This window comes from Crinia signifera, chromosome 8, assembly GCF_055691185.1.
Source record: "Crinia signifera chromosome 8, ASM5569118v1, whole genome shotgun sequence".
In the NCBI taxonomy this organism is placed as follows: domain Eukaryota; kingdom Metazoa; phylum Chordata; class Amphibia; order Anura; family Myobatrachidae; genus Crinia; species Crinia signifera.
The window spans coordinates 82,153,101-82,165,721 of record NC_139224.1 but is presented as its reverse complement, the minus strand read 5'-3'; the positions used below and the strand labels follow the sequence as shown (position 1 = coordinate 82,165,721).

General features: G+C 43.8%; 1 protein-coding gene across 3 annotated transcripts in view; it reads left to right on the top strand.

Annotated features, from left to right (window-relative positions):
• PLA2G4A (phospholipase A2 group IVA) overlaps positions 1–12,621 on the top strand; it is a 234,620-nt gene that overhangs the window by 37,580 nt on the left and 184,419 nt on the right. For all 3 annotated transcript variants that reach the window (XM_083156746.1, XM_083156745.1, XM_083156747.1), the window contains one exon: positions 9,378–9,478. In XM_083156746.1, coding sequence (XP_083012872.1) covers positions 9,446–9,478 — 33 coding nt within the window. In that variant the 5' untranslated portion in view covers positions 9,378–9,445. The remainder of the gene's footprint in view (positions 1–9,377; positions 9,479–12,621) is intronic.

Here is a 12,621-nt window from a genome sequence, read left to right as displayed (position 1 = left end):
ATAAATGAGGCAATACTTAGCATTCTCAGCAAGATGTGGCAGCGTCTCCTCGACGGCCGTTTCGGTGCCTCTGCACCTTTATCAAGAGGGGTGACAACTGACCTGAGCATATCATGCAGTATATATAGGGCCCCCAGGTATCAACTCACCTGTATTCATTAGCGCTGCACTCCCTCCATAGGAATCTTCACACTCCAACACACCTCTATCACTGCCCTGCCTCCTGTTCTCCTTCCCTGTAACTTCCGCCAGTGGGGACCCGCTCACCCTGTTGCCCACATTCCCCTATCATGCTTTACCACCCAGCCTTGTGCTCTCATGCACCCTAACTCCCACCCAGTAGGAGGAGACACTGACTCAGGGGCACCGTCCTGTACTCCTGTGCTGCCATGCTGGACCCTCACCCACTGGCAGACGCTGCACAGTGTCCCCCACCCTCCTCTTTAGTCCCCCGTATGCCCACACACCCCTATCACTACCCAGCTTCCTGCTCTCCTAAACCGTAACTTCCACCACTGGGGAGTCGCTGACGCTGTGTTGCCCACATACCCTTATCATGTCTCATAGCTCAGCCTCCTGCTCTCATGCACCCCAACTCCCACCCAGTAGGAGGAGACACTGACTCAGGGCCACCGTCCTGTACTCCTGTGCTGCCACGCTGGACCCTCACCCACTGGCAGAAGCTGCACAGTGTCCCCCACCCTCCTCTTTAGTCCCCCTTATGCCCACACACCCCTATCACTACCCAGCCTCCTGTTTTCCTGTGTCGTGACATCTGCCAGTGGGGAGTCGCTGACTCAAAAACACCTACTATACTATTGCACACACACACCTAAACAACATGCACCCCCCCCACACCAACAAATGTCACTGTACCATCCACACTATCAATGTACCTCTGTAACCGCTTTTTAATTAAACAAAACAATACAATACACACTCCCTTCCAAATGATATGCTCTCTATTTAGCACATTTCACCTATAACTCAAGTTGCAATACAGGCCATCTTTCATGCAATTCTAACCATATTTCTCACAATACAAACGTTCATAAATGAAGGGGGCCTAGCTCCTAACGACGGTGTGAAGAGCGCCCGTAGGGTGCGATGAATCACCTAAAAAATAAATATATATATATATATGTGATGCGTAGCTGCAGCATCCACCAGTCAGGGGACTGCAATGGGAGATGTGGAGCTGGAGGGAACAGCACAGCAGCAAGAGGATGAGATGGCCAGCCCCATAGACATCAGTTCTGATTATTAAATGGACACTTTACTCATGGTGAGCAGTTATGCAATGTAGTCATAGGTTTCTGAGGTGCTGACACACCGCCGAGGTCTGTTACAGTGGCTGTCATCTATTCCAGGTGCCCTCTGCCGCTAAGAAGCATGTAATCGTGGGGGGTGCCCATTTAGCGGTGGTGGTGTGCCCATTCGGTTGGCAGCACTCTGCCCTAAAAAAATCCTGGAGTGAACACTAAGTATGTGGTGGATCGCCTTCCCATGGCCCCAATTCCACTGCCCTGTTTTCTTGGGTTTTTCCCGTATTGACTCCTTTTTCCACTGAAAAGGAAAACCCGGGAAAGTAGGGAAGTGGTGGGGGGGCAGGGGGGGTTTGCAGCAGTGGGTTGGTTCAGCTCTCTATGGATGGTCAGCATTGTGTTTCCGCAGCCAGCATAGTCAGCTTGTGTCTGCGACTGTGTGTACGCTTGCGCCTAACCGGAGCTTACACAGTTAGCGTAGTCAGTCAGCATTGTGTCAGTGCTTATTACTAAATCATTCATTGATATATAAATAAATAAGATATCCAAGAAGTGCAAGACAAACAAAAAAGAAAAATGGAAGAAAAATAACATTGGAAAGAAAAGGGAAAAAATGACAAAGGGAAAGGGAATACATTCCAGGGGTACATATTTCACCTCTGATACGTATATCATTTAGCCTTTGATATTTTTCTATGTTACCTCGTTTTCTAACCATCTGCCTCCAGTTCATTTGGGCCTAATATCATAAATTTCAGTCGTTCTATTTCTGATTTTATATATCTCTTTTCCCCTCACCTTCTGTAACATATTTGTACCATGGCCCTTATTCTAGTTGAATTGGACGGATGCGTATTTCGGACAGGAACCGAGTGTTAGCCCTGCCTACCATACGGATCGCTCACTCCGTCCGAATGTGGTAAGATGCAGAGTGAAGGGACTGTGAGTGGATGTTTCATGTGAACACCTCCTCCATCTGTGGGAACCTCCCCCATCCTCCGATTGTCGCCCAGCGTTTTCATGGGTATGCATATGTTAATGAGCCCTTCACGCCCCTCTCCACCCCCTGATCGGATGGTTCCGTACAATCATTTTCTGCACGGAACTCACGCCGCGTTCGTACGTGTGAGGTGATCGCACATGCGCAATGCACCTTGATCGGTGGCTGAATGGTATAGTTTGAGTAATTTTGGTGACACTAGATCTTTAAATGTCACATAAAAATCATTAATCAGTCCATCTGGTCCTGGTGCCTTCCCCTTTGTGAGATATTCCACTATCCTCATTATTTCAGTTAACGTCCATGGGGAATTCAATTCCGCTAGCTGTTCTGCAGATACTGATGGAAGTTTAATATGAGTAACAGGGCACGACAAATACCCGGCGACCAGATTTTTTACAGGGAGGGAGGAAGCAGAACGTGGCCGCCGGCAGCCCGACCAGCCATCTCCCCTTCCTGTCAGGCCAGCGCAGCGCGGTCCCCGACCCCCATGATCGCAGCGGCGGCAGAAGAACACATTTCTAAAATACTCCTGCAGGGCGGCCTGAGAGTGAGACCTCTGACCTTCCTTCCCTGCGTCCAGTGGCGGCCTGGGCTGGGGGGGGGGGCAGGGTGCCTAGTGCCGCTTTGTAATTTATGTCTAGGTCCATCCGCATGATCACGTTTGCACTAAATGCCCTGGCGGTCCAGCGGTTTATGTATTGTTTGCCGGGTGTCCGCTGTTTTGTATGTACCTAGCGGCGCACCCAGCTCAGTCTTTCTCTGCTCTCAAGTTAAGCGCTCTTAGCGAGTTAGCGCCAACACATTCACAACATTACCCAATGCCCATCATCAAAGCCATTTATACTAGAGGCAGAGCTGGAGAGGCGCCCCGCCCGCTGTCCTCACAGCTCTCTCACACTGCCTAGCTCAGATAGATGACATAGGCTGTGGACAGCCATACGACACAGCTGCCGAACTACACACCGATCTATTGTGCTAACAGCACCTCCTGTCAGTGTACATCACTTTTGGAAATCTCCTTATAATATATATTCGCCCATAATAAGTGAATCTATTCTAACAGGTTCTACTAAACCACATTGTGTGAATATTCACCCAATGAAGAATTGTAATTGATTTTTGGAGACCGCGTCATATACTACTATATATTTTTATATGCACTTTTTTCTGTGAAGTATATATGCATTTGTATTTTTAGATAGGGTTACAAAACCTTAATTCTTTTTGTATGTATTTTTATTTTTACTTATAAATGTGTTTGATATTTAAAAATTTGATATTTTAAAGTAATGTGTCCAGTGTCATTGTGATTAAGCAGTCATTACTCATGAAACAATACCCACTTAGCAGCGCTTAGTGTTAGCTTTGAAAGCACACCAATATGTTGTTATAGATGTGTCTCCCGGCGAGTTTGTTGCATAGTATGACTTAATGCTTTCCTCTATGTGGGAGTTTGCTATTACATCTTTCAGAAGGTGTGGAGAGAGCCTCCATGGATGGATAGATGTATATAGTTTAGTGATATTCCATGTCCATACTAATGGTGCGTGGTCCGACCACGTGATCGGCAGTATATTTAGGGCATGATCTGTTACCAGTAGGTCTATACGAGAGTATGTATTATGGACCAAGGAGTGATACGTATATTCCCATCCTGTGGGATACATTACTCTCCGAACATCGAATAAGTCAAATTCCGCCATAAGTGAGTGAAAAGCTACGTGTGGCCCTTTTTAGGGTTACTCAATTTGTCTATATTTGGCTCCACCCAAAGTTAAAATCCCCCATCATAACGAGCCCCCCCCCTTATCGTGCTCTGTATTTTCATACACAACTGTCTAAGGAAGGGCACTTGTTTCTTATTGGGTGTGTACAGTGAAACCAAGGTAACCCATTTTGTGTCTATTTGCCTCACTAAAATTAAGTACCGGTCACTTTTATCCTCTAATGATGCATGTAAGGTAAAGGCGACCGAAGTGTAGAACAAAGTAGCTACCCCATTCCTTTTAAAAGTGCCGTTGGAGAAATATCCCTTTATATATCTATGATCCCGAAATATAGGGGGGGAACTGACATGGAAGTGTGTCTCTTGTAACATCACTATATCAGCCCTATGTCTGTGAAACTCTGTTAAGGCCATTCTTCGTTTGTTAGGGGAATTTAACCCCTTAACTTTCAATGAATAGATCTTCACCATCTGGGTTTCTTTTAGGTACGTATTTTTAAATGAACTCTCACTTCTTTTGCTTGTGTACCTATTAAATGTTATCATATAAATGGCCTTAAGACATCCCCTGGAAAGAGATAGGGTAGGGAAAAAAAGGGAAAAAAATGCAAAAAAGAGAACAAACCCCCCCCCCCCCCCCCCCTGTACTATATAGTCTAAATCTAAAGTGTACACTGCGCTGTACGATTCCATCCTGATTGAATTGGTATTGAATAGAAAAATAATCGCACCGTGTGTACACCCCTTATATTGTAATTGGCCTCCTCTGAGTAATGTCTCTACTATAAATGCTATTTGGTAATGGCATATTTGTGTATGTGTACAGACAGTATGTATGTAACTTGTAGATATCACATAGAAACCTATATCTCTTTTTGATAGAAACACCTATTCAAAATGTTAAGTATTTGTATAAAATGTAGCAGTATCTTCTGACAAATAGTCTACTGAGACATGAGTTCTATTTCTCCTATTCTTCTCAGCTTTCCTCTCCTGTATGCAGTAAGACTTGTGCGAGTATAATCTTGCACTGTTACTAAGGAATAAAGCAGTTGTGGCCCTTAGGCTATTGCTCCTACCACCCTTATTATAATCGCACCTGGAAAAGCTTGATTTAAAGTATTTCAGGGAGGTTGTGAAGATGACACCTAGAAGCGCGGACATGACCTGCAAAATCAGGCGTGTCATAAAATGACTTACATCCATATGGAGTTGAGCCCCAAAGCAATTAGTAATATCTACTGTACTTGTTTTCAATACCACATGATTGCTTCTTAAGGCCCATACACACTAGACCAGTGGTTCCCAAACTGTGTACCGTGGCACCCTGGGGTGCCTTGGGAGACTTGCAGGGGTGCACTGGCTTGGTGATCCATGACCATAAAAAATTATGACTAATGTAATAGGCAAAATGTGGACAAACAGAAGTGAATCCTGTCCATTATCACATAACTGACACTAGGGATGAGATATAAACACAATTTACTCAATTGAATAATTTTTATGATTTTATCAATGAGACACTTTTACACTAGGGGTGCTGTGAAAAAATTCTGATACTCAGGGGCACCGTGATTCTAAAAAGTTTGGGAACCACTGCACTAGACGACATTGGTCACAATATCACTCAGAAAGGACTTTCTGAGTGATATTGTGAATAATATCACCTAGTGTGTACACTCCCTGTCTTCATGATGCACACTCCTGTGCATTGTTAACAACCCCCTCCCTCGTCCAAGAATATCCAGATGAGGGAGGTCATCTTTAATGACACCAATGTGGCAGCACAGCCATCGCTCCCCCTGCCGCCCATCAGCGTGTATGCACTATCTGATGCTGGTCCCTGGCACCGATAATATCGGCGGCGGGGGACGTCGTTAAGTGTGTATGGGCATTTAGTTAAGCAACAAACCCTAGCAGCCAACTTTAGTTGTCTCCTATATAAAAGCCAAGTAGACCACAGTTTTTCAAAGAAAACTGCTATTTAATAATTCAGCTCAACTCTTTGTATATTTACCCTGTTATTATTTTATGCAAACCTATGAAAAAGAGCTATAACTTAACTTGTCCTAAGTTAACCCTACGGTGTCATGCAGGACAGTTGTAGCTATAGGTAAAATTACAATATTTATTGGCTAAAGAAACAATGTATTTTTTTTTAACACAATATATTGAATGAGTCACACACAATAAAATTTGATGAACATGACAAAGTACAGTAACAGTAAAAAGATAACAATTTATCAGATTACAATAAAGTGATCCAGTTTTTTTAAAAGAGTAAGGGGGGGTATTTAATGTCAGCCGCTATTTCTGACAGGGGATAAAGCGGCCGCAGCCTATTTAATGCTGCCATTTCTGACAGCATTGAAGGTGATTTTTGACAAAACAGTTCGGACTTTAAAACAAGTTGGATCTGTTTAGTAGGAACTGGCCGTGGATTGTCGAGTTCAGGGCAGTTTCTCGGCAATCCGTGGCCTTTTTTCGTCGACATGCCCACTTTTTGACACTCAAGTTGTAGGTGAGCTGGCTGAAAATGACCCGGGATTCCGACTGTTAGGATGTTCCGACAGTCGGAATCCCACATTGAATACCCCTAAGTAAAAAAACCTTGCAATGGTGGAGTAGTGGACCGTAAAAGGGAGTAGACGATGCAGTAATTTTTAACGGATTTTAAAAGTCACTGAATTGAAACTACATTGTCATCTACAATGGGAGGAGATATTAATTGTAACACTTTCTCGTAAGCAATCAAGTCCATGCATTGTGATCATTTTGTAATGTGCTAGTTGGACGATACTCTTTCTCATCATATATATAACTCAGATGGATTATCCACAAGCAAGAAGCCCAAGTCCCATGGCTCCTCGGGATCTGCCTCCCACCAGCAATCAAATTGTATATTTTGTGTTTTTCCATTAAGCACTCATGGGAGGGATAGAGTGATTGATTCGGTGCAGAAAAACAGGGGTGAGCTGAGACAAGGTCATGTTTGGCATCTGCCCCGCAGGGTATAACAGCCAGTGTGTGTGTGTGTGTGTGTGTGTGTGTGAGAGAGACTGTCATATGTAGGCAGAGGACCCATCTCAGCTGCTCCAATTCTGGTGTAAATAGTCCATTGCATCTACCAGTATCCTGCAGGTCAGGATATGTGGCTTTGCCAAGTTTCTGGTCTGCAAAGTCTGCTTAGCATACACACTGCACTTCAGTCAGTGCATGGGTGTAAGACACTAATTACTGAAACGCCCAGGCAGATTATGCACACAAGGGTTCTTCTGTGTGATTTATTGCAGATTCTTAGGGGTAAATTTATCAAGATGTTAGTCTTATTGGAAAGGGAATGTTGCCCATGGATTTAGATGATATCTATTATCTCCTAAAAGGTGCTAAATAAATAAGAAGTAGAATCTAATTGTTTGCTATGGGCAACATCCCATCTTCATTAGAATCTTAGCAAAGTTACCCCTTATTGTTCCTGCTAGGCTGTTTTAGCAGGGCGCTGCATCCTGCCCGATTTTTTAACGGGCAAAATGTACCCAGCCCCAAAAGTGGAAAGTGGTTACCTGTCAGTGAAAATCGCTGGCCTAGGCGAATATCGCTCCGTGTGTATGCCAGTGGTTCCCAAACTGTGTGCATAGGCACCCTGAAGTGCCTCAGGACACTTGCAAGGGTAACTTGGGTTGGTGGACCAAGATCAATTCATATTATTTATGGGTAATGTAACAAGTAGTGGCTGCCAATCATAACATATGTAGATAAACAGAAGCAAACCTTGTCCCTCACCAAATAATTGTGATATATAAACACAATGTACTCAATAATAAACATGTGACCTAGGGGTCCCTTGAAAACATTTTGATGTTCTAGGGTGCTGTGATTCAAAAAGGTTTATGAACCTCTGGTGTATGCACTGAGCGATTTTTCGGCCAGTGATTTTCAGACTGAGAGGGCCTTATATGTGAGGGTGAGGAGTTTGAAGAGTATTCTGTTGGGGAATGGGAGCCAGTGCATATTTCTCTAAGGGGCTTGGCAGAAGTGGAGTGGTTGGAGAAAAAGATAAGTCTAGACTGAAGAAGAGCCAGCTGGTAGCACGGGAGGCCACTGTTGAGACAAATTAATGGAGACTTGAGATGACCAGTGAGTGAATAATATGTTTAGTCACACTCTGGGAGAGAATGATGCAAGCAAAGTTGCGTAGCTGAAACTGACAGGATTGAGCCAGGGATTAGACGTGGGAGGCAAAGGAGAGGTAGGAGGACAGAGTGACACCCAACCAGCAGAGTTTGACTGGTGGAAATGATGGTGTTGGCAACAGTGATGGAGGTATGTGTGGGGGGAGGGGTAGAACTCTGGATGGAGGAAAGATGGTGTGTTAAATTTTGTCTGTGTTGAACTTCAGAGAGCATTCAAACATCCAGGAGGAGATGTAAAAAAAACAGCTGCGTACCTGAGAGAGGATAGAGGGGATAAGGTCAGGAGACAAGAGGTATGGTTGCAATTTGTTGGCATAGAGGCGGTATTGAAGGCCAGAAAAGCTTTTAAAGGCACCCAGGGAAGATGCTTACTGAAAGAAATGAAGGGGTCCTAAGTGAAAACCCTGGGGGACCCCATGTGAAGGAAGGGGTCCACTGAGAAAAGGCAAAGGAGAAGGAGAGGCCAAGAAGATTAGTGGATACTGGGTTAATAATGTCGATAGGAATGTTAAAGCCTCTGAGGATCATGAAGAGGAGATCAGAGGAGAGGAAGTGGGGAAGTCAAGCAGAAAAATTGAATTGTTAAGGAATGTGGGGGGGGGGGGGGGCAGTAGGTGACCACCACATGGAGGTGAATAGAGTAGAAGAGGAGGATACAGTGGGCCGCAAAGTTGGAGAAAGTGTGGGAGGGTTTGAGTGGGTTGTTGCAAAATGTGTAGTTCGGAGATAGAAGAATGCCCTCTCTGCCACCTTGGTGGTCGTTAGGCCTAACCGAGTGAGTGAAGGTAAAGCCCCCATAGAGAAGGGTAGCAGGAAAGGTGGAGTCAGAGGAGGAGAGCCATGTTTTGGTGATGACGAGAAGGTTAAGAGGTTGTTTGAGGGAGTTCGGGTAATCAGCTGCTCGGGTGCTGAGGTATTCAGGCGCTCGGGTATTTGGGAGATGTGGCATGTTCAGTAACTCTGGGTTATGGCACATTTGGGCACAACCTGTGATCTAGTGAGATTGCATGCTAAATGCCCCTAAATTGCTATGTGTGTGGGTCCCATTAGTTCTCATAGAGATCAGATGTTATTTACGTTATCTGTTTTCACAGTCATGAAAGTGTTCACATATGTTCTATAATGGTTATCTGTACTTATTTTTGAATTGTTCACATAGCTTTTCTTTTTTTTTTCTATTTTTTTTTCAGATATTTATTTAGGATTGGAATACCTGTACTGCTTCAGGAGGAATTAAAGCTGTGATTGCAACTTCATAATGTCATCTATTGATCCCTACCAATATATAATAGTAGGTACACTCTTATTCCTGTATGCTGTGTCTGTTTGTATGTGTGTGTATGTATAGTATATACTGTATATGTGTGTATGTGTGTGTGTATATATATATATATATATATATATATATATAGTGCAATGTCAAACAGGCAGCGGCACTCCACGGCTTGATAAGTACAAAAAGGTTTATTCCAACGTTTCGGGGCGTGTTCCCCCCGTCCTCAAGGATACAGTGCAACAAATGTAATACAAGACGGTTTAAATACCCAAATACAAATGCATACTCACGGTGTCTCAGCGGGGATCCGTCTGCCCGTGCTTCCTGTGATTCCGGAAGTGGGTGGGTGGAGAATGTAGCGCTGACGCGTGTAGTTCAATAGAGCCGCGTCTCTCTGGCTTGTTGCCAGGATACCGTTGCCAGAGTGATGATTCTGGCTGGGGGTGGAGAGTGGACGCGCCGGGCTCACCGTTCGTTTCGCTGAGACGCTGTTGACAAAAACATAAATAAATACTGTGTCAAAAAGTGTATAGTACTGAGCAATATACGACTGTTATCAGTTAACAGATATAGAAGCAGCATCAGACCTGCTGACGCTGTGTGTTAAATGGGAGTGATACTGCTATTGTGCAGTAGCACCAATTAATAGTGATAAGGGTGACAGGTTCCATGAGGACCAGTGTCCTCCTGCTGGATTAATACTTAGGATAACACGGAATGGGGCACTAAGTGGAACAGGTGGGATGTGTTACGGACCCAACACTGTAGAAATATTAGAAATTATATTATGTAACATTAAATAACTGTAGCTATTAGAACCCAAAGACCATCATAATTGGTCTCTCCATTTGTACCCAAAGACATTCATGTTTAGTCTCTAGTTAAGCCCTTTGGGTTTACAGGTGACAAGTGTAAAAATCCATTTAGCCTCTCGTTTTAACAAAGTTCCCGCTCTGTCGCCTCCTCGTATCGATGCTGGTATTTGATCAATTACCATGTACTTCAGGTCAGATAGCTTATGTCCTTTATCCACAAAGTGTTTTGCTAGCGGTTGATCTGCTGGTTTGCCCGTCAATGCGTTCTTAATTGTTGATCGGTGCATGGCCATATGCACTCTCATGGTCCGGGTGGTTTTGCACGAATAACCAGCGATACCAACAAATTATCGGAAGAACTTGATAAAACGATCAAAAGATTCTGCGAGAGAGGGTATGACTGTAAGGACTTAGTAAACATTAAAAGTGAAATAATGCAGATACCCAGGTCACAACTATTGGGCACCAAACAAAGACAAGAAAAAAACATCATGCCATGGGTGACCAACTTCACCACCTCAAGCCGAATCTTGAATAGGGCCAACAGAGCACTATGGCCAATTGTATCGACTGATAAAGCGCTTACAGACCTCACAGATGGAAAACCTATGACAGTGTTCCGGAAGGGCAGAAATATAAAGGACTACGTAGTCCATACGGACATTTCTAACTTCTCTAGTGAAACCACCAGGACACACTTCTTGAGTAAGCCCAACGGCTGTTATAGATGCCCCAAATGCGTCACATGTACATACATGATCGTAGGCAGTTCCTTCCAAAATTCTGCCAAAATCAAATCATATAAAATCAAGCATGTTCTAAATTGCATGTCCACCCACATAGTGTATCTGGCAACATGTCGATGCCAGTTATTATACGTGGGCAAAACCACCCGGACCATGAGAGAGCGTATGGCCATGCACCGATCAACTATTAAGAACGCATTGACGGGCAAACCAGCAGATCAACTGCTAGCAAAACACTTTGTGGATAAAGGACATAAGCTATCTGACCTGAAGTACATGGCAATTGATCAAATACCAGCATCGATACGAGGAGGCGACAGAGCGGGAACTTTGTAAAAACGAGAGGCTAAATGGATTTTTATACTTGACACCTGTAAACCCAAAGGGCTTAACGAGAGACTAAACATGAATGTCTTTGGGTACAAATGGAGGGACCAATTATGATGGTCTTTGGGTTCTAATAGCTACAGTTATTTAATGTTACATAATATCATTTCTAATATTTCTACAGTGTTGGGTCCGTAACACATCCCACCTGTTCCACTTAGTGCCCCATTCCGTGTTATCCTAATTATTAATCCAGCAGGAAGACACTGGTCCTCATGGAACCTGTCACCATTATCACTACTAATTGGTGCTACTGCACAATAGCAGTATCACTCCCTTTTAACACACAGCGTCAGCAGGTCTGATGCTGCTTCTATATCTGTTAACTGATAACAGTCGTATATTGCACAGTACTATACACTTTTTGACACTGTATTTATTTATGTTTTTGTCAACAGTGTCTCAGCGAAACGAGCAGTGAGTCTGGCACGTCCACTCTACACCCCCAGCCAGAACCATCACTCTGGCAACGGTATCCTGGCAACAAGCCAGAGAGACGCGGCTCTATAGAACTACACGCGTCAGCGCTACATTCTCCACCCACCCACTTCTGGAATCACAGGAAGCACGGGCAGACGCCGGGCAGCCGGATCCCTGCTGAGACACCTTGAGTATGCATTTGTATTTGGGTATGTAAACCGTCTTGTTTGCATTACATTTGTTGCACTGTATCCTTGAGAACGGGGGGAACACGCCCCCGAAACGTTGGAATAAACCTTTTTGCACTTATCAAGCCGTGGAGTGCCGCTGACTGTTTGACATTGCACCCTATCCATGTATGCATAAGGCACCTACGCCAGTTGCAGCACCTAGGGGAGAGTGCCGGTCTGAACAGGAAACATATATATATATATATATATATATATATATATATATGTGAAAGGTGTAGAGGTGCGCTTCGATGTGTTTCACCAATAACACATTAAAATTGAAAATGTTTATTACAAACAGTAAAACGTAATATATATATATATATATATATATATATATATATATAGATATATATATATATATATAGATATATATAGCACAGTGGGATTTGGCACTCACTAAATCAATAGTTCCTGATCCTGAGGTTATCATTTTCATCAGGGCAACAAAATAATACAAAAGCAATCATTATTTATGTGGATGATACCTTCACCAACAGCGTCTGAGTGACCCACGTGGCCATTCTGCCACACACCTATTCCGGCACCTTAGACTGACG